This window comes from Scyliorhinus torazame, chromosome 21 (genome assembly GCF_047496885.1).
Source record: "Scyliorhinus torazame isolate Kashiwa2021f chromosome 21, sScyTor2.1, whole genome shotgun sequence".
NCBI lineage: Eukaryota > Metazoa > Chordata > Chondrichthyes > Carcharhiniformes > Scyliorhinidae > Scyliorhinus > Scyliorhinus torazame.
Genome location: NC_092727.1, coordinates 16,027,496 through 16,054,064, shown reverse-complemented (window position 1 = coordinate 16,054,064; position 26,569 = coordinate 16,027,496). Strand labels below are relative to the sequence as shown.

Below are 26,569 nucleotides of genomic sequence, written 5' to 3'. Positions count from 1 at the left end.
CCGGGTTCGATCATGGCCCTGTGTCGCTGTCCGTGTGGAGTTTGCACGTCCCAACCCCACAACTCAAAAAGATGTGCAGGGTTGGGGGATTGGCCATGCTAAATTGCTCCTTAATTGGCGAAAAAAATAATTGGATACTCAAAATTTATAATTAATAAAAAGAATTTAAAGTTTGGGGTGTGCTCAATTTAGTTTTCTTTTTGCACTTCCCTTTTGCAGAATGGATTGATTATTTTATTTTGATCTGTATTAGTCAAAGCCTTCACCTTGCACCATCTCAATTTAGTGTTCAGAATCTTGAGGGGGGCTGGCAGTGTAGAGAGGGGGAAACTGTTCCCGCCCGTAAAGGATCGAGAACTGAAAGTGATTTGCAAAAGAAGCAAATGTGATACACAGATGCATACATAAATGATAGGAGCAGGAGGAGGCCTTTTGGCCCTTCGAGCCTGCATCTTCATTCATCACGATCATGGCTAATCATCCAACTCAATAGCCTAATCCTGCTTTCTCCCCATAGCCTTTGATCCCATTCTCCCCAAGCGCTATATCCAGCCGCCTCTTGAATATATTCAAAGTTTTAGCATCAACTACTTCCTGTGGTAATAAATTCCACAGGCTCACCACTCTTTGTGTGAAGAAGTGTCTCCTTATCTCTGTCCGAAATGGTTTACCCTGAATCCTCAGGCTGTGAGCCCTGGTTCTGGACACACCCATCATTGGTAACATCTTCCCTGCATCTACCCTGTCTAGTCCTGTTAGAATTTTATAAGTCTCTATGAGATCCCCCTTCATTCTTCTGAACTCCAGCGAGAACAATCCCAACCTACTCAATCTCTCCTCATATGACAGTCCCGTCATCCCTGGAATCAGTCTGGTCTTATGCAGGAAAACATTTTTTTGTCGGGTGCGGACTGCACTGCCCAGAAGTGTGGTGGATGCAGGTTCAATCGAGGCAGTCAAGGGGGCATTAAATGATTGTTTGAACAGCAACAATGATGAAGGGGCAATTGGGGGGGGTGCAGGGGAATAGCGCTAAGCCATGACGCTCATTTGGAGAGCTGGTGCGAACATGAGGTGCCTCAAGTCGTCCTCCTGCGTGTAACCATTTCTGTGACTCTGTGATTTGAAAACATACAATGTGATGTTAATCTCTGGGGTGAGCAGCGCGATAAAAATAGACCCAAATATTCCTGATTCACTTTAGACCAGTGTTTTGCAAACTTTTTTTCCGGGGACCCTTTTGTACCAACTGGCCAACCTTTGGGACCCACGCCGGCCGACCTTCGCGACCCAACATTTTCTCTTGCCTTTAATGCGAGAGTTGAGCCTGGGTTTATAGTCTAGAGTAGCGAAGAATGAGAAATTACCTGACTGAAACAGGCATTATTCTCTCAGGACTCTACAGAGCAGATGCAGACTGTAAGTTTTCCACAGATGGGTGGTTTACAGCCTGGGGATGTAGTCTGCAAATTACAATGCAACGATTTTAGACATAGACGAGGAGGAATTACTTAACTCAAAGTATTATGAATCTTTTTAATCTCGAAAATTCACCATTAAAGAGAGTTCTGCAGGCACAGCCATTGAGAATATTGAAGACAGATGCAGAAAGACTGAATTGAATTTTAAAAACCATCTTCTCCCGGGTCAGCGCGCTGACTTCTGGAGGAGGCGGTGTTTCTCTCTTGGCTCTGGGTATGCGCACTGATGAGCGGGCACGCATGTGCAGCACACCCGCATTTTTAAAGCCAGTCGCGGCCGTCATATTTAAAGCTGCTCACAGCCGGCATTTTTAGAAGCCGTCTGTATCCCCGCGATTGGGAACGCCATGATGGGTGGCTCTACGACCCGCCCGCGACCCACCTGCAGGTCGCAACCCCCACTTTGAAAATGCCGGCCATAGACCACAAGACCTAGGAGCAGAATTCGGACACTCGACCCATCAAGTCTGCTCCACCATTTAACCATGGCTGATATTTTTCTCATCCCCATTCTCCTGCCTTCTCCCCATAATCCCTGATCCCCTTATTAATCAAGAACATATCTGTCTTTTAAAAAAATAAATTTAGAGTACCCAATTCAGTTTTTTTCCAATTAAGGGGCAATTTAGCGTGGCCAATCCACCCACCCTGCACATCTTTTGGGTTGTGGGGGCGAAACCCACGCAAACACTGGGAGAATGTGCAAACTCCACACAGACAGTGACCCAGAGCCGGGATCGAACCTGGGACCACGACGCCGTGAGGCAGCAGCACTAACCACTGCGCCATCTATCTCAGTCTTAAAGACACTCAGTGATTTGGCCTACATGTCCAGTTTCTGGCTATATCATAGATTGAGACCATTCAGCCTATCGTGCCTGTGTCAGGACTTTGGAAAAGCTATCCCGTTTGTCGCACTACCCCATAACCCTGTGAAGTTTTCCTTTACGAACACAAGAAACAGGAGAGGAGTAGGCCACACGAGCCTGTTCTTCCCGTCATTCAGCACCATCATGGATGATCTTTGGCTTCAACTGCATTTTCCTGCCCAGCCCCCTTTTCTCTTACTTCCCCAAAAAAGCAAAAACCTGTCCATCCCAGCCTTTGGTGTGGCTATCGTTTGGTCTATCGTACATATCCGAGTTGCCTTTGAAAGCTACTATTGAAACGGCTTCACCCACCCTTTCAGACAGTGCATTTGAGACCATCATAACTCGCTGCGTGACAAACATTCTCATCATCGTTTTGGTTCTTTCATTAATTATCTAAAACCTGTGTACTCCAGTTCCACTGTAAATTAGTTCCTCCCTCTCTAATCTATCAAAATCTTTCATAATGTTGAGCATAACATTTGTTTTAAGCTTGTGTTAGAACAGGACTGTGTATCAGGAAATGTTTGTGCACAATGCGGACACGTAAGAGGTCTGAATTGTTCTTTGAGACAGAGAGTAGCAGAAATGCCAGTGCACATCATCAATGGTGTCTCAATCTCATTTTTATCCACTTTGACCTTCTTCAGATAAGATTGTTTTCGACCCTTCCAAGTGCCGCCTGTGGAGGGCAGTGTACTCGGAGCAGGAGTTGATTACTCAGGGCATTGAGGATGTCCCATTCTTGCTGTACCGCCTGAAATTGAAGAAGTTGCTCTCCGACAACGACCAGGAAGAGGTGGAGAAGCAGAGCACTGCCCCCTCGAAGCTTGACACTCTCCTTCAGATTGTGTTACAAAAGAACTCTAACCTGGAGATTCGCAAGTTCACCTCCGTGCTGGTCGCGATCGATGGTCTCAAACCGGAGCTTTCCAAATGGGTCCAAAATCTGGAGGAAATAGGTACGTTGGAATTCTGCTTGCTGGTTCGACAAGCTCTTCAAATCGTTTGGCTTTAGGAGCTTTTTTATTTTGTACCTTGGTCACAAGTAAAGGATTGGAATACAGCACGCCAAATTTGAGGAATGCACAGAAAGACACCTCAGCACAGATCACCCCTTACTGCATCACTGTGGGATACTCAGTTAAGTAATTGCTGGTTAATAATAGTCTTGCAGCACAAAGCTCTCTCCCACTCTGTGCTAAATAACAATGTCAAATCAGACAAATAAATACATTGCCAGGGCAGATTAGAGAGACCTGGCCCCAATTTTAACACCACAAAAATGTACGCTGACACTCCGCTGCAGTACTGAGAGAGTTCTGCACTGTCGGAGATGCCGGCTCTCGGATGAGATGTCAAACAATGCCCAGCTGCCAGTTCGGGTGGGTATACTGTTACGGGCCAGAGTTTAGAAACTCCAAAGTATATTATGGAGTTCACCTGACCTATAACTTTTTATGTTGAATTTGGCTAGGGTGAGCACAAGAGCCTATCCTTCAGGTGTTATTCAACAGTCTTCTTGGGCACTTTAATCAAAATAAGCTTTATTCTAAGAACTTAGTTAACTTTTGTATATAAACAAACAGCAAGAATTTGATCAATTACAAACATAAAGACCCCATAGCTACAGTAATCACCTAATGAATTCCCCCTTAACTGTTCCAATTCAAAAACAAAATCCCATAAACCAAAACCCTTTTTCAAGGGTGTGGCCCAGCACTCTGCATTCTCACTTGAATAAGACTGGCTTTCCCTGAGATTCTGACCCCGTCTCACCAGCAGGTCTAAACCCTTCCAGAAAGCAAACTATACCTTTTTAAGTTACAAAAGCAGGTCGCTATAATCAATGTTTTCTTTTACTGGAACAGATATTTAAAATGAAAATAGAAAGACAGGCACAAAACACTTCTTTCTCCTGTCTGAATCCACAGCAGTCAAGTCGAAAGTGAAAGTAAAACAGCTCACCGAGCCACAGCCCAGCTCCACCCACACAATGACATCACTGAAGCCATGTGATAAGCCCAAAACCTTTCTTAAAGGGACACTCACATGACAGTACTATCATGGCACTATTTTGAAGGAAAGCAGGGGAATTATCCCCACTGTTCCAGCCTATATTTATCCCTCCGTCAACATGACAAAACAATAATTGGCCGAAATTTTCCGGCCATTCCGCTGGGATTCCGGGATATTCTGGTTCCGCTGACGGCGACCTCCCGCCACGGGTTCCCCGGCAGTGCAGAGTGTGAATGATGGGGAAACCCATTGACAACGGTGGGACTGGAAGGTCCCACTGCCAACCAATGGCGGGCCACCTCCGCAAACCATGCTGCGCGGAATATCCTGTCCATTGTCTGGTCATTGCTGTTTATGGGAGCTTGTTTCCTGCATTGCAACAGTGACTACACTCCTAATTGGCTGTGAAGCACTTTGAAACATCTGATGATTGTGAAAAGCGCTATAGAAATGCAAAGCTTTTTTAAAATTCCTAGGGCCCGATGAGAATGGGAAGCTCAGGGGCGTTAACAGAGAGACGGGTTACATACCCTCTCAGTTTTGCTGCTACGTTTGCACTTGGAGGGGCGAGGGTCTAGCTGTGGGTTTATAAATACAGTGACGCAATCGGACTGCAGACTTTAATCTCAGGTTGTGCAAGGGCAGTGCTGAGTTGGGAAAGCAGGCATTTGATGAGGCTGAAGAAGGGAAGTTTTTGTAAATGTTTACTGATTCCCCTGTGGGCTCAGAAGGAGCAAGAGTGAGGACTCGCTGGAAAACCTGGGACTTCACCGGCTCCTACAAACCCCATTGCCTTTGAGTTTCCTTCCACCACGACTTACCTTAGTTGTGGGCCCTTTCCTCAGCTCCCGTCAACCGACCACCTCCCGATGGTTTTGAGGGTGGCGATGAAGGAGGGTTAAAATGGGTAACGCTTCGAGCCAGCTTGGCCATGCCAGCTTGCCGCTCACTCTATGTCCCCTCCTCCCCCCCCCCCCCGCGCTGCACTTGCCCAATCAGATTTGTCCCGCTCCTAAACTGTCCCTGCGGATTTCCTGGTCCAGGCCTGTCCTGGGGAGTGTTTAATACTAATTCCACATGCTGGAAGTGAAAGGTATCCCATTCCATTCCCTATCACTCGAGAGGGGAAAAGCTGGCTCGATTTTTATGCTGTCAAGTTAGGCAAAGTTCCAGCATTTAATTGTTTAAACACACATGCTGTTGATTTTCTTCTTTTCATTCAAAGGTAACAGCTGTGCTGACAGTTTTCTGTACCTGTACCTGGAAGTCTTGGCTGAACCATTGAGCGGCCTCCCTTTAAGAGACCTTATTTGCAGTCTGCAGACTCGAAATATTCTGACTGACATAGAGAATGACCTGTTAATGAAGACCACGCCCCTGCAGAGGGGACAGCGGCTACTGGAGGTCATCGTGTACATGAAGTCGGCGGCAGAGAAGGCAGAGTTTGTCTTCCTTTTAGAAGAAGAACGAGGCTCTTTCCCGACACTGAAAAAATATCTGGACGAGTTCCAGCAGGAATTTGAAAAGCTGCGTAAGGAGCAAGAGTTGAAAGGGGGGGTGGGGAAGGGACCAGGGGAGTGCGATTAATTTGAAGATTACAGCACATTCGGCCCATTGTGTCCATGCTGGCCCACTGAAGGAGCAACTCGCCTCGTGCCATTTTCCCTCCTTGAGGGGAGGCAGTGGCGCAGTGGTACTTTCACTAGACTAGTAATCCAGGGGTTCGAATCCCATCACGGCAGACGGTGAAATGTGAATTCAGTAAAACAAATTCTGGAATTCATAGTCTAACGATCACCTTGAAGCCATTGTTGATTATCATAAAAACCCATCTGGCTCACTAGTGCCCTTTATGGAATGAATGAAATCTGCCGTCCTTACCTGGTCTGGCCTACATGTGACTCCAAATTGACAGTAATGTAGTTGACTCTTAAATGTTGACTCTTTTTTAGGGGCTGGTTTAGCACACTGGGCTAAATCGCTGGCTTTTAAAGCAGGCCAGCAGCACGGTTCAATTCCCGTACCAGCCTCCCCGAACAGGCGCCGGAATGTGGCGACTAGGGGCTTTTCACAGTAACTTAATTGAAGCCTACTTGTGACAATAAGCGATTTTCATTTCATTTCATTTCAAATGCCCTCTGAAATGGCTGAGCAAGCAACACAGTTTTTAAAAAATAAATTTAGAGTTCCCGATTTTTTTTTTTTCCAATTAAGGGGCAATTTTTGCGTGGCCAATTCACCAACCCTGCATATCTTTAGCTTGTGGGGGTGAGACCCACGCAGACACGGGGAGAATGTGCAAACTCCACACGGGGAGTGGCCCGGGACCGGGATCGAACCTGGTTCCACAGCGCCGTGAGGCAGCAGTGCTAACCACCGCGCCACCCTTCCGCCCCAGCAAGCAACACAGTTCAGGAGCAATTGGGGATGGGAAATAAATGCAGCCCCACCAGCGATGCCCACATCACCCTCCTGAATCAATTTTTAAAAATAATCTGATTCCCTGATGAAAGCCACAATTGAATTTGCCTCCAACACACTGTAGGGCAGTGCATTTCAAATCGTCACCATCCGCTGCCCAAAAAGGGCAGCATGGTAGCACAGTGGGTAGCACTGTTGCTCCATATCTCTAGGGTCCCAGGTTCGATTCCTGGCTTGTGTCACAATCTGTGTGGAGTTTGCACGTTCCCCCCGTGTCTGCGTGGGTTTCCTCCGGGTGCTCCGGTTTCCTCCCACAAGTCCCGAAAGACGTGCTGTTAGGTAATTTGGACATTCTGAATTCTCCCTCTATGTACCGGAACAGGCGTTTATAGGGGCGACTAGGGGCGCGGCTTTTCACAGTAACTTCATTGCAGTGTTAATGTAAGCCTACTTGTGACAATAAAGATAATTTTTTAAAAAAGGTCTTTACTCACACGCCCCATTGGGATAGCACTTTCAAAGAGCTGTGGGCTCGATGAGCTGAATGACTTCTTTCGAGGCTTCATTAATAAACAATCTTGGATAAACTGAACTTTGTACTAATTCAGTAATCCCGGTTGCTCTTTTTCCCCCTTCGCTCTAGGTGATGGATACATACCCCGGTTTAAAAGATACATGCCAATTAAGAGACATCGAAGACGTGAGGATCTGCCAGCTGATGAGCGAAACTTGTACTGTAACTTCTTCCGTCTGATGTACCTGATCATTCTGGAGGGAACACGGATTGCACAGAAGGTCTTCACAGCTCGAGTGCCAGTCAGCGAACTGCAGGCAGAAATTAAGAAGTTAAAGAAACCGGATCTGCATCGCCACTTCCGGGAATTCCAATCGACCTTCCTCTCCCACTCCGACTGGGGCTTGCTGTATCCGCAGAAGTCCTCCCCGCTGGAGTTTCAGAAGTACGACATCACCCTGGTGGTCTTTCTAATGATGCACATTAAGTCGTTTCCGCAGCCTCGGAAGGGCTGGAAAGTGGAGCCATCTTCCGACGACCCCTCGAAGTCGGGCAGCCTCCTGCGCCTCCTGTACCTGCGGCGGAGGCTGGTGACCCGGGACGGCTACTTGGGTGTGTCGGAGGCGGAATTTTTAACAATGTGGAGTGAGACGAGGCAATCCCTCTGTCGGCTTGGCAAAGACCGCGAGGAGATTGAGGATATAATGTTTACCCCTGGCTATTTATTGTGCAGGGACCATGAGCAGATCGCAGAACTCATGGGGAGACAATACTCCGACATGATCAGACAGTACTTGACTGCTATGAAAAATCACCTACGTAAGGAGCAGCTCCTTTGCCTTTTGTCGCTCCTCGGGTCAGATAGTGGCTCGCGCTTATGCCAATATTTCTCACTGTGGAGAACCCAGGATAATATGGAGGGAAGATTCCCTCTGATTGCAAAATTCTGAATACTCTCTTGAGATTCATGCTTACACTTTAGTGACCAGAGGGAATTTACTCTCCTTTACCTTTTGTCCTTGCTTATGGTGTCTTGCTGTTGTTGGTGCCATTTTCAGATAGAAAACTGGCTTTGAGCCCCAAAAGAGATGTTTCAAACTCCTGTTCTAAGCTGACACATGAATACATTACTGAAGGTGCGGTGCATGGTCAGACTTTTAAGGAAAATTGTGTTTGACTACTTTTGAAATTCTAATTTGATCAAATTCGCAAGCTGTTTTACAATATAGCTTAAATTCTGTGCGTCGCACCACCGGTGTCGTGCGCTGTTCCGGGCATCGTACATAAGACATAGGAGCAGAAATAGGCCTTTCAACCCACTGAGTTTGCTCTGCCATTCAATGAGATCATGACTGATCTGATAATCCTCAACTCCACTTTCCTGCCTTAACTCCATAACCCTTGATTCGGGGACTGATTTTAAAAACTGTCTCTCAGCCTTGAACATACTTAACGCCCCAGCCTCTAGAGCTCTCTGTGGTCAATAATTCCACAGATTCACTCCCCACGGAGGAGAACTTCTTCCTCATCTCTGCCTTAAATGGGCTGTCCCCTTACTCTGAGATGATGCCGTCTGGTCCTAGACTCTCCCACAAGAGGAAACAACCTCTCAGCACCTACCCTGTCAAGCCCCCTGAGGATCTGCTATGTCTCATTAAGATCTCCTCTCCTTTTTCTAAACTCCAACGAGTACAGACCCAACCTACCCAACCACTCCTCATAAGAAAATCCCTCCAGACCTGGGATCAACCGAGTGAATCTTTCCTGGATTGCCTCCAATGCCAGTATATGCCAGCACAATCCCTCTTAGTTAATGGTCTTTATAGTCCCAAGGTAAACATGGAACTGGATCAGTGTAGACTAAGAGTCAGGGAGTGTCTGATTTGGAAAGTGCCATGCCTAAAAACAACAACAACCTGTATTTATATAGCACGTTCAGAGTAGCAAGACATCCCAAGTATTGTCAAACAGAATATGACCCTGTGGTATTCGGCAATGATTTCTGTGACCACCTCCTACAAGAGGGGATCTGACCACTGCCCCTTGACATTCAATGGCATTACCATCGCTGAATCCCCCACAAGCAACACCCCTGGGGGTTACCATTGAGCAGAAACTGAACTAGTCATATTAATACTGTGGCTACCAGTGCAGGTCAAAGGCTAGCAATTCTACGGTGAGTAGCTCACCTCCTGACCACCCAAAGCCTGTCCACCATCTACAACGCCTTTGGGCTGGCGAAAGAAAATCAACCTCTGAGTCAGAAGCAGAAGAGTTTGGACTACCCCCCCCCCCCCCTCTTTCCGCCCCCCCCCCCCCTCCCCCTCCCCCCAGTAGGTCGCCAACTGTGATCGAACATGTTCCTGGAGGTTTCATCACATGACTTTCCCCCAGGCCCCAGCCATTAGTCGATCAATGCATCCGTCCTTGAGACACGGACGGTCTTCCGACACCAATTGGAAAAGCTAAAAGACCCATTGCCCAATTGGATGATGCTTGGCTGTCCGTCAAACACCCATTTAAGCTCAAAGAAAATGACAGAGTCACATTTTGAAAAAAATGTCTCGATGATTTTCTTACAGGTTTGGACACAGCAGTGTCCAGGAGAGGGATCTGAAATTCCTGGAGATTGAAGGTAAATCCTGGAGTGTTGGCAATCCTACCCCCCCCCCCCCCCTCCCCCACAGAAGCTTCACTTCTGAATTCTGCCTAAACATCCAGCAAGGCTCTATGTGGGGGCTGCAGATTTCCACTCTATTCGGTTGGGCATTGGGGATTTTATTATCCTAGGTCCCTGCTCCTGAATGGTGCTCTACCAGCTTCCTCTGTGAGGTGCTGTGTGGTAGCTTGGGCTGTATGTAGGCCCCAAGAGTCAGTGCTATCAATATTGGAGGGAAAGGTGCGACATTGAGATAAAGGCCGAGAGTGATCAAGGCCTCAACTGAGAACAGGAAGTTCCGTCAGCACCCTGCCCCAGAGAGCCGTGGCCCAAAGGAGGGGGAAGCATTCGGCAACATCTCTGAGAGAGAATTAGCAGCAGGGTCACTGACCTGTGGAGGTTGGATCGTTATATACAGACTTCTAAAAATATTTAGTTGGTAGCGATATTGCCCTCTGAGCCGTGTTCAAGTCCCACTCCCGGACTTGAGCACAGAAATCGAGGCCTGACCCTCCAGTGCAGGACTGGGTGATGGCTGCACTGTCAGAGCTGCCGTTTTCAGGTTGAGATGTTAAAACCGAGACCCACATCTGCCAGCTTGTATGAGGGGGGGAGAGAGAGATCCCCCGGCACTATTTCGGAGGAGAGCGGGGGAGTTACCTCCCGCGTTGTGACCAATATTTATCCCTCAACGGACATCACAAAAACAGATTATGTGGCCATTATCACTTGGATGTTTGAGTGAGCTTGTTTTGTCCAAATTAGCTGCTCCCTTTCCTACATTCTAAAATGCACATGTGCTTTAATTGGGTGCAAAAGCACTTTGGGATGTGGCTCCAAAAAGGGCAAGATGAATGTAACTTTTTGTCACAGGGAGCATGATTGCACAGGCATTTTGTGCTGTTTACACCTGCTGATGGGGCAAGCAGAATTATCACTGTTTTCAGTGAACTCTAAGGAGCGCACATCCCTACCAAGAAATGTTACTGTTGTATATTTGGATACATGTTTTTTGGGGTTTTATTTAGCTTTCACCCTTGATATAGGATCAGACTGTTCTCCCCTCTTGTTGTTGTTTTTGTTGACTCAGCCCTTGTTTCTCCCATGTTGGTGCTTTTGTGTTCATGAATGAGATGTGGGCGTCGCTGGCTGGGCCAGCATTTACCGCCCACCCTTAAGTGCCCTTGAGAAGTTGGTGGTCATCCCCCGTCTTGAACCACTGCTGTGTAGGTACACCCACAATGCGGTTAGGGAGGGAGTTCCAGGATTTCGACCCAGCGACAGTGAAAGAACGGCCGATATATTTCCACGGCAGGATAGTCAATGGCTTGAAGGGGAACTTTGCAATTGGTAGTGTTCCCATGGGATATCTCGGGATATAGTTCCCATTGGAGGAGGAGAGAGCAGGTTGTTCTGTACTCATGGCCTGTGATTTTGTTCTTTTCTGCCTGTGTTGTACTGGCAGATTGTACTTTTTGATCTCATTTCTTTCTGCAATTGTGGTTTCATTTATCCCTGTGCATCTAGTGTGCTTTTTCGTTGCAACATTCAGAGAATCCCCATATGTCATCTACCATTTCTCACCTCCTCTTGCAAGAGAAACCTGATTGGAGCCATTGACCTTTCAGAGAGGAGGCATCACCCCTCAAGCTATTAGTGGGGAGATGGTGGCAGTGTGTTAATGCCTCTGGACTTGTAATCCAGTGGCTCAGGCTAATGTTTTGGGGACATGGGTTCAAATCCCACCATGGCAATTCCAGATTTTAAAAAATATTGATTGAACCTAAAGCTAGCCTCAGTAATGGCAACAGTAAAACTATTGTCAATATGTCATACAAACCCACCTGCTTCACTAATATCCTTGAGGGGTGGAAATTTGAAGTCCTGGTCTGGCCTACAGTGCAGGAGGAGGCCACTCGGCCCATCTAGTCTGCACTGACCCTCTGAAAGAGCACCCCACCCAAGCCCAGTCCCCTGTCCCATCCCAATAACCCCAAAACCTAACCTGCACATATTTAGACACAATGGGAAATTATTTTTTTAAAATTTAGAGTACCCAATTCATTTCTTTTTTCCAATTGAGGGGCAATTTAGCGTGGCCAGTCCACCTACCCTGCACATCTTTGGGTTGTGGGGGCGAAACCCACGCATACACGGGGAGAATGTGCAAACTCCACACGGACAGTGACCCAGGGCCGGGATTGAACCTGGGACCTCGGCACCGTGAGGCAGCAGTGCTAACCACTGCGCCACCGTGCTGCCCTAGAAGGGGAAATTTAGCATGGCCAACCCACCTAACCTGCACCACCTTTGGACTGTGAGGGGAAACCGGAGCACCCGGAGGAAACCCACGCAGACACGGGGAGAACGTACAAACTCCACACAGTCACCCGGGGCTGGAATTGAACCCGGATCCCTGGCGCTGTGAGGCAGTAGTGCCAACCACTGTGCCACCGCCCCGGATTTGGGGAAGGGGGGGGGATGGCACGCACCAGAGTGGTTGACTCCCTCTTAAGCAGTCCACTGGCCCTCCCAACAAGCCACTCAGTTCAAGGTTAATTCAGAATGGGCAATAAATGCAGGCCTTGTCAGCAATACAAACATCCCATTAAAGAATAAATTTAAAACAAAAGCTTATTCTCTAATTTGTACAGCCACCCCATCACTACGGCTAGCCCGGTTAAGGTGCTTGCGTGTTTATTGATCTGACTTGTCCCCTCTTTTCAGGTGCTGTCAGATCCATTGTGTACTTCCAGCATTTCCAATTTTTCAAGGGAAATTCCTTGCGGCACGGTGGGTAGCACTACTGCCTCAAAGGGTCAGGGACCCAGGTTCAATTCCGGCCACGGGTGACGATCCGTGTGGAGTTTGCACATTCTCCCCGTGTCTGCGTGGGTTTCTTCCGGGTGCTCCGATTTTCCTCCACAGTTCAAAGATCTGCAGGTTAGGTGGATTGGCCATGATAAATTGCCCCTTCGTGAAATGAAAATGAAAATCGCTTATTGTCACAAGTAGGCTTCAATGAAGTTACTGTGAAAAAACCCTCGTCGCCACATTCCGGCGCCTGTTCTGGGAGGCTGGTACGGGAATTGAACCGTGCTGCTGGCCTGCCTTGGTCTGCTTTAAAAGCCAGCGATTTAGCCCAGTGTGCTAAACCAGCCCCAGGGATGTGCAGGTTAGGTGGATTGGCCACGCTAAATTGCCCCTTCGTGTCCAGGGATGTGCGCGTTAGGTGGATTGGCCATGATAAATTGCCCCTTTGTGCCCAGGGACGTGCGGGTTAGGTGGATTGGCCATGATACATAGCCCCTTTGTGCCCAGGGATGTGCGGGTTAGGTGGATTGGCCATGATAAATTGCCCCTTTGTGCCCAGGGATGTGCGGGTTAGGTGGATTGGCCATGATAAATTACCCCTTTGTGCCTAGGGATGTGCGGGTTAGGTGGATTGGCCATGATACATAGCCCCTTTGTGCCCAGGGATGTGCGGGTTAGGTGGATTGGCCATGATAAATTGCCCCTTTGTGCCCAGGGATGTGCGGGTTAGGTGGATTGGCCATGATAAATTACCCCTTTGTGCCCAGGGATGTGCGGGTTAGGTGGGGTTACAGGGTTGCAAGGATGGGGCGGGAGCCTGGTTAGGGTGCTCTGTCAGAAGTGTCGGTGCAGACTCGATGGGCCGAACGGTCTCCTGCTGCACTGTAGGGATTCTATGATTCTAATGCTTTCTTAACATTGCAGAAACGGGCGCTAAGCCCACGGAGACAGGGAAAGTGTGTGAGAGCAAAGCAGAATCTCCACCGGGGAAAGAGGAGAATCTTAAGCTGATAACTGACAGGTCCATACCTGACACGAAGAACCCAAAAGAAATCGCAAAGGAAGTGGGGGCAGGGGGAGACACGCAGAGTGGACTGGATCAAGATATCACTGAAGAGGTAGATGGAGCTTTCAAACCTTACCCAGGGGTTTCTAACCTCAGACAGTGAAGTCCGATTCTCGCTGCTTGGTAACATACGGCAGGTTCTTTCGAGGAGAAAGGTCCCTCTGATGAAAAGGTTCTGCCTGTATCTGAGGTGGGATTCCATCATCTGAATTTTCACTGATTTTCAGAGCTTGGGTAGTCTGCACTTATCAACAGCTGCATTTGCATTCATTCAATTTTATTAACTTTTTTTTTGTGGCAGCCTCCCTCCCTGTCCCTCTTTCTGGACACAGTAAGAAGTATCGCAACACCCGGTTAAAGTCCAATAACGAAGTCTTCACCTGAGGAAGGAGCAGCGCTCAGAAAACTAGTGATTTCAAATAATCCTGTTGGACTTTAACCTGGACTTCTTACTGTGCCCACCCCAGTCCAACGCTGGCATCTCCACATCATGGCTACCATCGACACCTCTTTTTTGGAGGTAGTTTCCACCATTCTTCTGAATGCAGATCCCCTGGCTGATGGAGTGGGTGGGGGATGGGTTACAGGGTCAACATTCCGCCTCTGGCACCTCCTATTAGGAATGATTCTGACCCGGGGACGGGGAGGGCGTGACTGGTGTTAAGTCTCCCTTCCCTGGGCTGAGCTGGGCCTCCGCACGGCTCCTCCACTGGCAGCGGCGGGTGACGTGCGACTCGAAGGTGGGCTCGCTTCCGCTGCCACCTCGTGCCAGGCCCCGGTGCAGCGTGGCACGATTTACCGGCTTACATAATGCGAACACTGCTACAAGTAGAACAGCCCCACGTGCTGGCTGTAAGGGAAGCGGAAAGCTGCTTATGTCTTCATTTTATTGCCCCTATTTCCATCTCTTCTGTGACCATTGTGGCATAGACGCTTCAGGGATGATTTTTCCCAGTCCTTCTCCCCCGAGCTCATGTTCCTGGGGTGCAGAATTACAAGGAAACTGGGCTGGGAGAGTCTACACATCAAAGAGCTGAGCATTCAGCCTGCAATGTCTCACTGGACAGCATTCCCGCCGCTGAGACCTAAGGTTGTAGGTTGGGGTGAAACAGTTTCACATCCCAGAGGCAGATGGTTGCAGTTCCTTTGCGTTATCCCTGGACCTCTGGCTGTCGGGGAAGACGTTGGCCTGCACCCAAATAACCATGGTTACAAAGCATGGGAGTGGGGGATTGGGATGCGTGATGTTCCAAGCCTCCCATCTCATAGGAACATAGGACTTAAGAGCAGGAGTAGGCCATTCAGCCCCTCGTGGCTGCACTGCTATTCAATAAGATCATTCTCTCACCTCCACTTATCCCCCTGCGCCCCATAATCCTTGACACCCTTGGCTATCAAAAATATGTCTAACTCTGCCTCGAATAAATTTAATGACCATCTTGTGCCTGAATATTTAGGCCCCAGTGGGCCTAAAAATAGAACCTTTGGCCAGCCGGCCAGCTCCCCGAATCCAACCCACCACAGGGCTGTATTCCTGGAGATGCCATGGGCGGAGAGGCAGGGCTACTGCTTGTAGGCAATGTGCAGCCACTTGATGGTCACCCAAAGCCAATTGTCCCACAGCCAGGTTGGGGGGGGGGGACAGTACAGCCACCAGGGGGCAGCCACCTGTCGTCAGACTGGGGTGGGCCAGTGCCCCTGGCAGGCTTAGAGGCCTCCCTCTGTCTGCCTGTCTGCAGCTGGATCACAGGTTGTTCTTTGCAGGAGCTGCCACACCCTAAACCTACCCCAGAGAGTAGCGGCTTGAGGTGGCTGGACCTACTTTTAAAATTTTAAATTCCAGTAAATTTGGAGGTAGACACCTCAATTTTGGCCTGCCCCTCTATCTCTCTTGCTCGCTCCCTCATGCTCTCTGCCTTGTGCTCTCTCCCTCGTGCTCCCTCCCTAGCGCACTCTCACTTGCACGCTCCCCCTCGCGCTCTTTCCCTTGCACTCTCACTCTCCCGCTCTCTCACTCTCCTGCTATCCCACTCTCGCGCTCTCTCATTCTCACGCACTCACTCTTGCGCGCTCTCACTCTCGCGCTCTCTCGTTCTCCTGTGCTCTCGTTCTCTCACGCTCTCTCTCCCTCACTCTCTCTCTCTCTCTCTCCCTTACTTACCTGCCACCACAGCCTGCTGTTGTTTTCAAACTGGCGGGCCTCCTAATAATTCTCTCGCACCAGGAACCCAATCCGCCTTCTGTAATTGGACAGCAAGCACCCCTACCCAGCCATCAAATGAGTAATTAATGGAAAATTACAGGTGAGTGAATGGTTCCCCGCATGGCTCAATCTTCTGACCTCCACTTGAGCCTGGTGACCTTGGGATCAGTTATATTAGATTAGGTTGATGTCCTGTCAGGGGGTTTACCCTCGGCCAAGTGCATGGTTCAAATTCAGGGCTCGCATTCAAGGCACATATTTTAATTTAAAATAAAGGAAGCAATTAATTTTGCCAACCCATGTCTGTGAAGGAATGATTTTCAGGTGATCATTAGGAAAGAACCATAAGTGTTGATCTCCTCGCTGGCAAGGAACTCTTTGGGCTTTGACATTGCATGAGCAGATGTCAACCTTTTTGAGTTTCCGGGGATATGTGGGTCAGGCAGAGTCACCAGGAGAACTTGCTCATCGTTTTCTCGTCTCAATCTTCCAGGAAATTTCAACATCATCGCAAGTAACAGGGAAAGCAGAGGGAGGTCCAAGGCCATCGGAGTCACACTGTGTAGTAAGTTATTTGGTCCTGTTCTCCTTGACTAGTGGGAGGCCTCTGGGCTTGTCTGGAGCGCTGCCCATCCCTGTTTGCTGTCAGCAGGTCACCTGCAAGTGGTTAAGTTGGCCTCTGCCACTTGTGGGAACCTGGAGCTGGGAATAAGCCTTCCTGAGGTGCCCCCGCTCCTCGTTCTGATCTCATAATTGAAGCAGTGTGAACTAGGCCCATCATTTGTGACATTCTCCACAGCCGAGCCTATATAGCATTTTTAGACAGAAACTAATTTTTATTTTGTAAAAATTTTGAATTGCAGAATGACCCCCAAAAAATCAGCCGAAGGAAAAAGAAGAAGAAAACCAAAGGGAAAAAGGTTTGTTCAGTTTACTTTCCAATCCTCCTTCCCGCGTCTCTAAGTTATTGTAAATTGTTGACACACATCCTTCAAGGGAACCAGTTTCCCCCAATCGTACTTATCCATGTGGCCATTCTTCATTAGCAACTTGGAACAGTGGGCGGAATTCTCCCATCTTGCCCGTGGTGTGTTTGGTGGGAGGGGGGGGGGGGGGGGGGGGGGGGGGGGGGGGGGGGCGGGGGGGAATCGAGCTGAAATGACAAAGGAAGAAACCCAGTGGCCTAAAATCGGGCTGTAATTCTCCCAGTGGCGGGTTAATGGCCGACTGGTCTTCGCGCTGGCTGGTGGCAAGGGTGCATCGTATGAATGCTCATTTTCTTTTTTTAAAATATATTTAGTAAGAATTTTTAAACAAAATTTGCAACCTTACAAACAAACCCCCCCCCCCCCGGGTAACACAAGAAAGCTCGCATAGCAAGACATGAACATGGCAAGTCAATATGATACAGAACTTTGTACATTGGATTCCTCCCGTACATTTCAGTTTTCCGGATCATTCATGTATTTTCTTGCTCAAATGCCCCCCAGAAACCCCCCCCCCCCCCCCCCCCCCGGTTGCTGCTGCTGCTGTCCGACCTTCATCTAACGCTCCGCGAGATAGTCTAGGAACGGTTGCCACTGCCTGTAGAACCCCTGCGCAGATCCTCTCAAGGCAAACTTTATCCTCTTCAACTTGATAAACCCTGCCATATCATTTATCCAAGCCTCCAGGCGGGGGGGCTACGCCTCCTTCCACATTAACAAGATCCTTCGCCGGGCTACTAGGGACGCAAAGGCCAGAATGCCGGCCTCTTTCGCCTCCTGCACTCCCGGCTCGTCCGCTACTCCAAATATTGCTAGCCCCCAGCTTGGCTTGACCCGGACTTTCACCACCTGAGATATTGCTCCCGCCACTCCTCTCCAGAACCCCTCCAGTGCCGGGTATGACCAAAACATATGGACATGATTCGCCGGGCTTCCTGAGCACCTCCCACATCTGTCCTCCACCCCAAAGAACCTACTCAGCCTCGCCCCCGTCATATACGCTCTGTGAACTACCTTAAACTGTATCAGGCTGAGCCTGGCACACGAGGAAGAGGAATTAACCCTACTTAGGGCATCAGCCCACAGCCCCTCCTCAATCTCCTCCCCCAGCTCCTCTTCCCATTTACCCTTTAGCTCCTCTACCAAAGCCGGGGAGGCTTTGATCTCCTGGTATATCGCCGACACCTTGCCCTCTCCGACCCATATGCCCAAAATCACCCTGTCTTGAATCCCCTGTGCCGGGAGCAGCGGGAATTCCCTCACCTGCTGCCTCACAAACGCCCTCACTTGCATGTACCTGAAAGCGTTTCCCGGGGATAGCCCAAACTTCTCCTCCAGCGCCCCTAAGCTCGCAAACGTCCCATCAATGAACAGGTCCCCCATTCTTTTAATCCCTGCCCAATGCCAGCTCTGAAACCCCCCCGTCCATCCTTCCCGGGACAACCCGATGGTTGTCTCTGATCGGGGACCACACCGAGGCTCCCATCGCACCCCTGTGCCGTCTCCACTGCCCCCAGATGTTTAGCGTTGCCGCCACCACCAGGCTCGTGGTGTACCTTGTCGGCGAGAGCGGCAGCGGTGCCGTCACCAGCGCCCCCAGGCTCGTTCCTTTGCAGGACGCCATCTCCAACCTCTTCCATGCCGCCCCCTCTCCCTCCATCACCCACTTACGGGATCATCGCCACGTTGGCTGCCCAATAGTAGCCACCCAGATTCGGCAACGCCAGCCCTCCTCTATCCCTACTTCGCTCCAGGAACCCCCTCCTTACCCTCGGGGTCTTACTCGCCCACACAAAGCCCATAATGCTCCTGCCTACCCTCTTAAAAAAGGCTGCGGTGATCACAATTGGAAGGCATTGAAATACAAAAAGAAACCTCGGAAGGACCACTATTTTAATCGACTGTACCCTGCCAGCCAGCGAGAGCGGCAACATGTCCCACCGTTTAAAGTCCTCCTCCATCTGCTCCACTAGCCTCGTCAAATTAAGTTTGTGTAGGGCCCCCCAACTCCTAGCTACCTGAATCCCCAAGTATCGAAAGCTCCTATCCGCCCTCCTCAGCGGCAGGTCGTCTATCCCTCTTCCCTGATCCCCCGGATGCACCACAAAGAGCTCGCTCTTCCCTACATTGAGCTTATAGCCCGAGAAGTCCCCAAACTCCCTTAGGATCCACATGACCTCCACCATCCCCTCCACTGGGTCCGCCACATACAGCAACAGGTCGTCTGCATACAGCGACACTCGATGCTCCTCTCCCCCTCGGACCACCCCCCTCCATTTCCCAGACTCCCTTAATGCAATGGCCAACGGTTCAGTTGCTAGTACAAACAACAAGGGGGACCGGGGGCACCCCTGCCGCGTCCCTCGATACAGCCAAAAGTAGTCTGACCTCCGCCGATTCGTAACCACACTCGCCACCGGGGCTCTATATAGGAGTTTAACCCAACTGATAAACCCTCCCCCGAACCCAAACCTCCTCAACACTTCCCAGAGATACTACACTTCCCAGAGATACTCCCACTAGGAGCCTTCGCACATTGGTATTTAGCTGCCTACCCTCTACGAATCCCGTCTGGTCCTCGTGAATCACCCCCGGGACACAGTCCTCAATCCTCGTAGCAAACATTTTTGTCAGCAACTTAGCATCTACGTTGAGGAGCGAGATCGGTCTATACGACCCACATTGCAGTGGGTCCTTATCCTGCTTCAAGATCAAAGAGATTGTCGCCTCCGACATTGTCGGGGGCAGGGTCGTTCCCCCCCCCCCCCGCTTCATTGAAGGTCCTTACCAGCAACGGGCTAACAGGTCTACATACTTCCTATAAAACTCCACCGGGAACCCATCCGGCCCCGGGACCTTCTCTGCCTGCATGCTCCCCAGTCCTTTAACCAGCTCCTCCACCCCAATTGGCGCCCCCAAACCATCCACCTCCCGCTCCTCCACCCTCGCTTTCACCGAACTCCGCACCGTAGTTCCCCTGCCATCCTTGACTCCACCTATTTCCCTCGCTGCCATCCTCTTACGGAGCTGATGTGCCAGCATCCGACTCACCTTCTCCCCATATTCATACATCGCCCCCTGTGCCTTTCTCCACTGTGCCTCTGCCTTCCCTGTGGTCAACAGGTCGAACTCCGTCTGGAGACTTCGTCTCTCCCTGAGTAGTCCCTCATCAGGGGCCTCTGCATATCTCCTGTCCACCCTTAAAATCTCCCCAATAACCTCTCCCTTTCCCTGCCCTCTCTCTTCTCCCTATGAGCCCTGATGGAGATTTTTTTTTTTTTAAATAATATTTTATTGAAAATTTTTGGTCAACCAACACAGTACATTGTGCATCCTTTACACAACATTATAACAATACAGATAATAATGACCTTTTTTATTTAAACAAGAACAAAAGAAAACAACAACAAATAAATAAATATTAAATAACAAAAATAAAAACTAGCCCTAATTGGCAACTGCCTTGTCTCAGGCCACCCCCCCCCCCCCCCTCCCCCCCCCCCACCCCCCACCCCCAAGTCCTGGGCTGCTGCTGCTGCCTTCTTTTTTCCCCCATCTATCTTTCCGCAAGATATTCAACGAACGGTTGCCACCGCCTGGTAAACCCTTGAGCCGACCCCCTTAGGACGAACTTAATCCGCTCTAACTTTATGAACCCCGCCATATCATTTATCCAGGTCTCCACCCCCGGGGGCTTGGCTTCTTTCCACATTAGCAATATCCTGCGCCGGGCTACTAGGGACGCAAAGGCCAAAACATCGGCCTCTCTCGCCTCCTGCACTCCCGGCTCTTGTGCAACCCCAAATATAGCCAACCCCCAGCTTGGTTCGACCCGGACTCCTACTACTTTCGAAAGCACCTTTGTCACCCCCATCCAAAACCCCTGTAGTGCCGGGCATGACCAAAACATATGGGTATGATTCGCTGGGCTTCTCGAGCACCTCGCACACCTATCCTCCACCCCAAAAAATTTACTGAGCCGTGTTCCAGTCATATGTGCCCTGTGTAATACCTTAAACTGAATCAGGCTTAGCCTGGCGCACGAGGACGACGAGTTTACCCTGTTTAGGGCATCTGCCCACAGCCCCTCCTCGATCTCCTCCCCTAGCTCTTCTTCCCATTTCCCTTTTAGTTCGTCCACCATAGTCTCCCCTTCATCCCTCATTTCCCTATATATATCCGACACCTTACCGTCCCCCACCCATTTCTTTGAGATGACTCTGTCCTGCACCTCTTGTGTCGGGAGCTGCGGGAATTCCCTCACCTATTGCCTCGCAAAAGCCCTCAATTGCATGTACCTGAATGCATTCCCTTGGGGCAACCCATATTTCTCAGTCAGCGCTCCCAGACTCGCGAACTTCCCATCCACAAATAGATCTTTCAATTGCGTTATACCTGCTCTTTGCCACATTCCATATCCCCCATCCATTCCCCCCGGGGCAAACCTATGGTTGTTTCTTATCGGGGACCCCCCCAATGCTCCGGTCTTTCCCCTATGTCGTCTCCACTGTCCCCAAATCTTCAGTGTAGCTACCACCACCGGACTCGTGGTATAGTTCCTTGGTGAGAACGGCAATGGGGCTGTCACCATAGCCTGCAGGCTGGTTCCCCCTACAGGACGCCCTCTCTAATCTCTTCCACGCCGCTCCTTCCTCCTCTCCCATCCACTTACTCACCATTGAAATATTAGCGGCCCAATAATACTCACTTAGGCTCGGTAGTGCCAGCCCCCCCCTATCCCTACTACGCTGTAAGAATCCCTTCCTCACTCTCGGCGTCTTCCCGGCCCAAACAAAACCCATGATACTCTTTTCTATCCTTTTGAGAAAAGCCTTCGTGATCACCACCGGGAGGCACTGAAACACAAAGAGGAATCTCGGGAGGACCACCATCTTAACCGCCTGCACCCTCCCTGCCATTGACAATGCTACCATATCCCATCTCTTGAAATCTTCCTCCATCTGTTCCACCAACCGCGTCAAATTTAGCCTGTGCAATGTGCCCCAATTCTTAGCTATCTGGATCCCCAGGTAACGAAAGTCTCTTGTTACCTTCCTCAACGGTAGGTCTTCTATTTCTCTACTCTGCTCCCCTGGATGCACCACAAACAGCTCACTCTTCCCCATGTTCAATTTATACCCTGAAAAATCCCCAAACTCCCCAAGTATCCGCATTATTTCTGGCATCCCCTCCGCTGGATCCGCCACATATAGTAGCAGATCATCCGCATATAAAGATACCCGGTGTTCTTCTCCTCCCCTAAGTATTCCCCTCCATCTCTTGGAACCTCTCAGCGCTATCGCCAGGGGCTCAATCGCCAGTGCAAACAGTAATGGGGACAGAGGACATCCCTGCCTTGTCCCTCTATGGAGCCGAAAATATGCCGATCCCCGTCCATTCGTGACCACACTCGCCACTGGGGCCCTATACAACAGCTGCACCCATCTAACATACCCCTCTCCAAACCCAAATCTCCTCAACACCTCCCACAGATAATCCCATTCCACTCTATCAAATGCTTTCTCGGCATCCATCGCCACTACTATCTCCGTTTCACCCTCTGGTGGGGCCATCATCATTACCCCTAACAGCCTCCGTATATTCGTGTTCAGCTGTCTCCCCTTCACAAACCCAGTTTGGTCCTCATGAACCACCCCCGGGACACATTCCTCTATTCTCATTGCCATTACCTTGGCCAGGACCTTGGCATCCACATTGAGGAGGGAAATTGGTCTGTAGGACCCGCATTGTAGCGGATCCTTTTCCTTCTTTAAGAGAAGCGATATCGTTGCTTCTGACATAGTCGGGGGCAGTTGTCCCCTTTCCTTTGCCTCGTTAAAGGTCCTCGTCAGTAGCGGGGCGAGCAAGTCCAAATATTTTCTGTAAAATTCAACTGGGAATCCGTCCGGTCCCGGGGCCTTTCCCGTCTGCATGTTCTTAATTCCTTTCACCACTTCTTCTACCGTGATCTGTGCTCCCAGTCCCACCCTTTCCTGCTCTTCCACCTTGGGAATTTCCAGCCGATCCAAAAAATCCATCATTCTCTCCCTCCCATCCGGGGGTTGAGCTTCATACAATTTTTTATAAAATGTCTTGAACACTTCGTTCACTCTCTCCGCTCCCCGCTCCGTCTCTCCTTCCTCGTCCCTCACCCCCCCTATTTCCCTCGCTGCTCCCCTTTTCCTCAATTGGTGTGCCAGCAATCTGCTCGCCTTCTCTCCATATTCATACTGTACACCCTGCGCCTTCCTCCATTGTGCCTCTGCAGTGCCTGTAGTCAGCAAGTCAAATTCCACATGCAGCCTTTGCCTTTCCCTGTACAGTCCCTCCTCCGGTGCTTCCGCATATTGTCTATCCACCCTCAAAAGTTCTTGCAGCAACCGCTCCCGTTCCTTACTCTCCTGCTTCCCTTGATGTGTCCTTATTGATATCAGCTCCCCCCTAACCACCGCCTTCAACGCCTCCCAGACCACTCCCACCTGAACCTCCCCATTGTCATTGAGTTCCAAGTACTTTTCAATGCATCCCCTCACCCTTAGGCACACCCCCTCATCCGCCATTAGTCCCATGTCCATTCTCCAGGGTGGGCGCCCTCTTGTTTCCTCCCCTATCTCCAAGTCTACCCAGTGTGGGGCATGATCCGAAATGGCTATAGCCGTATATTCCGTTCCCCTCACCCTCGGGATCAATGCCCTACCCAACACAAAAAAGTCTATGCGTGAATAGACTTTATGGACATAGGAGAAAAACGAGAACTCCTTACTCCTAGGTCTACTGAATCTCCACGGGTCCACCCCTCCCATCTGCTCCATAAAATCCTTAAGCACCTTGGCTGCTGCCGGCCTCCTACCAGTCCTGGACTTCGACCTATCCAGCCTTGGTTCCAACACCGTGTTAAAGTCTCCCCCCATTATCAGCTTTCCGGTCTCTAGGTCTGGGATGCGTCCTAGCATTCGCCTCATAAAGTTGGCATCGTCCCAGTTCGGGGCATACACGTTTACCAAAACCACCATCTCTCCCTGTAATTTGCCACTCACCATCACGTATCTGCCCCCGTTATCCGCCACTATAGTCTTTGCCTCGAACATTACCCGCTTCCCTACTAATATAGCCACCCCCCTGTTTTTCGCATCCAGCCCCGAATGGAACGACTGCCCCACCCATCCTTTGCGCAACCTAACCTGGTCTATCAGTTTCAGGTGCGTTTCCTGTAGCATAACCACATCTGCTTTAAGTTTCTTAAGGTGTGCGAGTACTCGTGCCCTCTTTATCGGCCCGTTAAGCCCCCTCACGTTCCACGTGATCAGCCGAGTTGGGGGGCTTCCCACCCCCCCCCTTGCCGGTTAGCCATCATCTTTTTCCAGCTTCTCACCCAGTTCCCACGCAGCTGTATCTCTCCCAGACGGTGCCCCCCCGCCCATCCTTTCCCGTACCCACTCCCCCCTTTCCCCAGCAGCAGCAACCCAGTAATTCCCCCCTCCACCCCCCCCCCCCTGCTAGACCCCCCGCTAGCGTAATTACTCCCCCCATGTTGCTCCCAGAAGTCAGCAAACTCTGGCTGACCTCGGCTTCCCCCCGTGATCATGGCTCGCACCGTGCGACGCCCCCTCCTTCCTGCTTCTCTATTCCCGCCATAATTATCATAGCGCGGGAACCAAGCCCGCGCCTCTCCCTCGGCCCCGCCTCCCATGGCCAACGCCCCATCTCCTCTCCCTCCCCACCTCCCCCCATCACCACCTGTGGGAGAAAGAAAAGTTACCATACCGCAGGATTAAAACATAAAACCCCTCTTCGCCCCCCCCCCATTCGCCCCACCACTTTGTCCAAACGTTCATTTTCATAATCCAATCATTCCAATTTTTCTTCTACAATAAAAGTCCACGCTTCATCCGCCGTTTCAAAGTAGTGGTGCCTCCCTTGATATGTGACCCACAGTCTTGCCGGTTGCAGCATTCCAAATTTTATCTTCTTTTTGTGAAGTACCGCTTTGGCCCGATTAAAGCTCGCCCTCCTTCTCGCCACCTCCGCACTCCAATCTTGATAAACGCGGATCACCGCGTTCTCCCATTTACTACACCGAGTTTTCTTCGCCCATCTAAGGACCATTTCTCTATCCTTAAAACGGAGGAATCTCACCACTATGGCTCTGGGAGTTTCTCCTGCTCTCGATCCTCGCACCATAACTCTGTATGCTCCCTCCACCTCCAACGGACCCGTCGGGGCCTCCGCTCCCATTAACGAGTGCAGCATCGTGCTCACATATGCCCCGACGTCCGCCCCCTCCACACCTTCAGGAAGGCCAAGAATCCTCAAGTTGTTCCTCCTTGCGTTGTTTTCCAGTGCCTCCAACCTCTCCACAGATCGTTTCTGGTGTGCCTCCTGTATCTCCGACTTCACCACCAGGCCCTGTATATCGTTCTCATTCTCTGCTGCTTTCGCCTTCACGACCCGAAGCTCCTGCTCCTGGGTCTTTTGTTCCTCTTTCAGCCCTTCAATCGCCTGTAATATCGGGGCCAACAACTCTTTCTTCATTTCCTTTTTTATCTCCTCCACGCAGCGTTTCAAGAACTCTTGTTGTTCAGGGCCCCATATGAAACTGCCACCTTCCGACGCCATCTTGGTTTCTGCTTGCCTTCCTTGCCGTTGTTCCAAAGGATCCGCTGCAATCCGGCCACTTTCCTCTCCTTTTTCCATCCGTGTCCAGGGGGAACACCCTTCTGGTTTACCGCACGGTGTTTTTAGCCGTTAAAATTGCCGTTGGGGCTCCTATCAAGAGCCCAAAAGTCCGTTCCACCGGGAGCTGCCGAAACGTGCGACTCAGCTGGTCATCGCCGCACCCGGAAGTCCTCCCCCTGATGGAGATTAACTCTCCCCTGACCACCGCCTTCAGCGCCTCCCATACTACTCCCACCTGCACCTCCCCATTGACGTTGGCCTCCAGATACCTTTCGATGCACCCTCCCACACACCTCCTCATCTGCCAGCAGTCCCACATCCAACCGCCTCTCCTCCCCCAGCTCTAGCTCCACCCAATGCGGGGCGTGGTCTGACATGGCTATGGCCGAATACTCCGTTCCCTCCACTTTCGGGATCAATGCCCTGCCCAGAACAAAAAAATCTATCCAGGAGTAGGCCTTGTGTACATGGGAGAAAAAGGAAAATTCTCTGGCCAAAGGCCTGGCAAATCTCCACGGATCTACTCCCCCCATCTGATCCATAAACCCCCTGAGCACCTTGGCCGCAGCCGGCCTCTTCCCCGTCCTAGATCTGGAATGATCTAATGCTGCGTCCAACACCGTGTTGAAATCCCCACCCATTATCAAGCTCCCTACCTCCAAGTCCGGAATACGCCCCAACATCCGTTTCATGAATCCAGCATCGTCCCAGTTCGGGGCGTATACATTTACCAATACTACCCCCGTCCCCTGCAACCTACTGCTCACCATCACGTATCGGCCTCCATTGTCCGCTACTATGTTCTTGTTCTTGGCCTCAAACGACACCCGCTTCCCCACCAGCATTGCCACCCCTCTATTC

At 50.4% G+C, this 26,569-nt stretch overlaps 1 protein-coding gene across 3 annotated transcripts in view; it reads left to right on the top strand.

Moving 5' to 3' along the window:
• LOC140398194 (E3 ubiquitin-protein ligase DZIP3-like) overlaps positions 1-26,569 on the top strand; it is a 101,152-nt gene that overhangs the window by 37,600 nt on the left and 36,983 nt on the right. For all 3 annotated transcript variants that reach the window (XM_072486550.1, XM_072486549.1, XM_072486551.1), the window contains 6 exons: positions 3,001-3,312; positions 5,595-5,900; positions 7,434-8,123; positions 13,702-13,895; positions 16,540-16,611; positions 16,910-16,966. In XM_072486550.1, the coding sequence (XP_072342651.1) occupies positions 3,001-3,312; positions 5,595-5,900; positions 7,434-8,123; positions 13,702-13,895; positions 16,540-16,611; positions 16,910-16,966 (1,631 nt within the window). The remainder of the gene's footprint in view (positions 1-3,000; positions 3,313-5,594; positions 5,901-7,433; positions 8,124-13,701; positions 13,896-16,539; positions 16,612-16,909; positions 16,967-26,569) is intronic.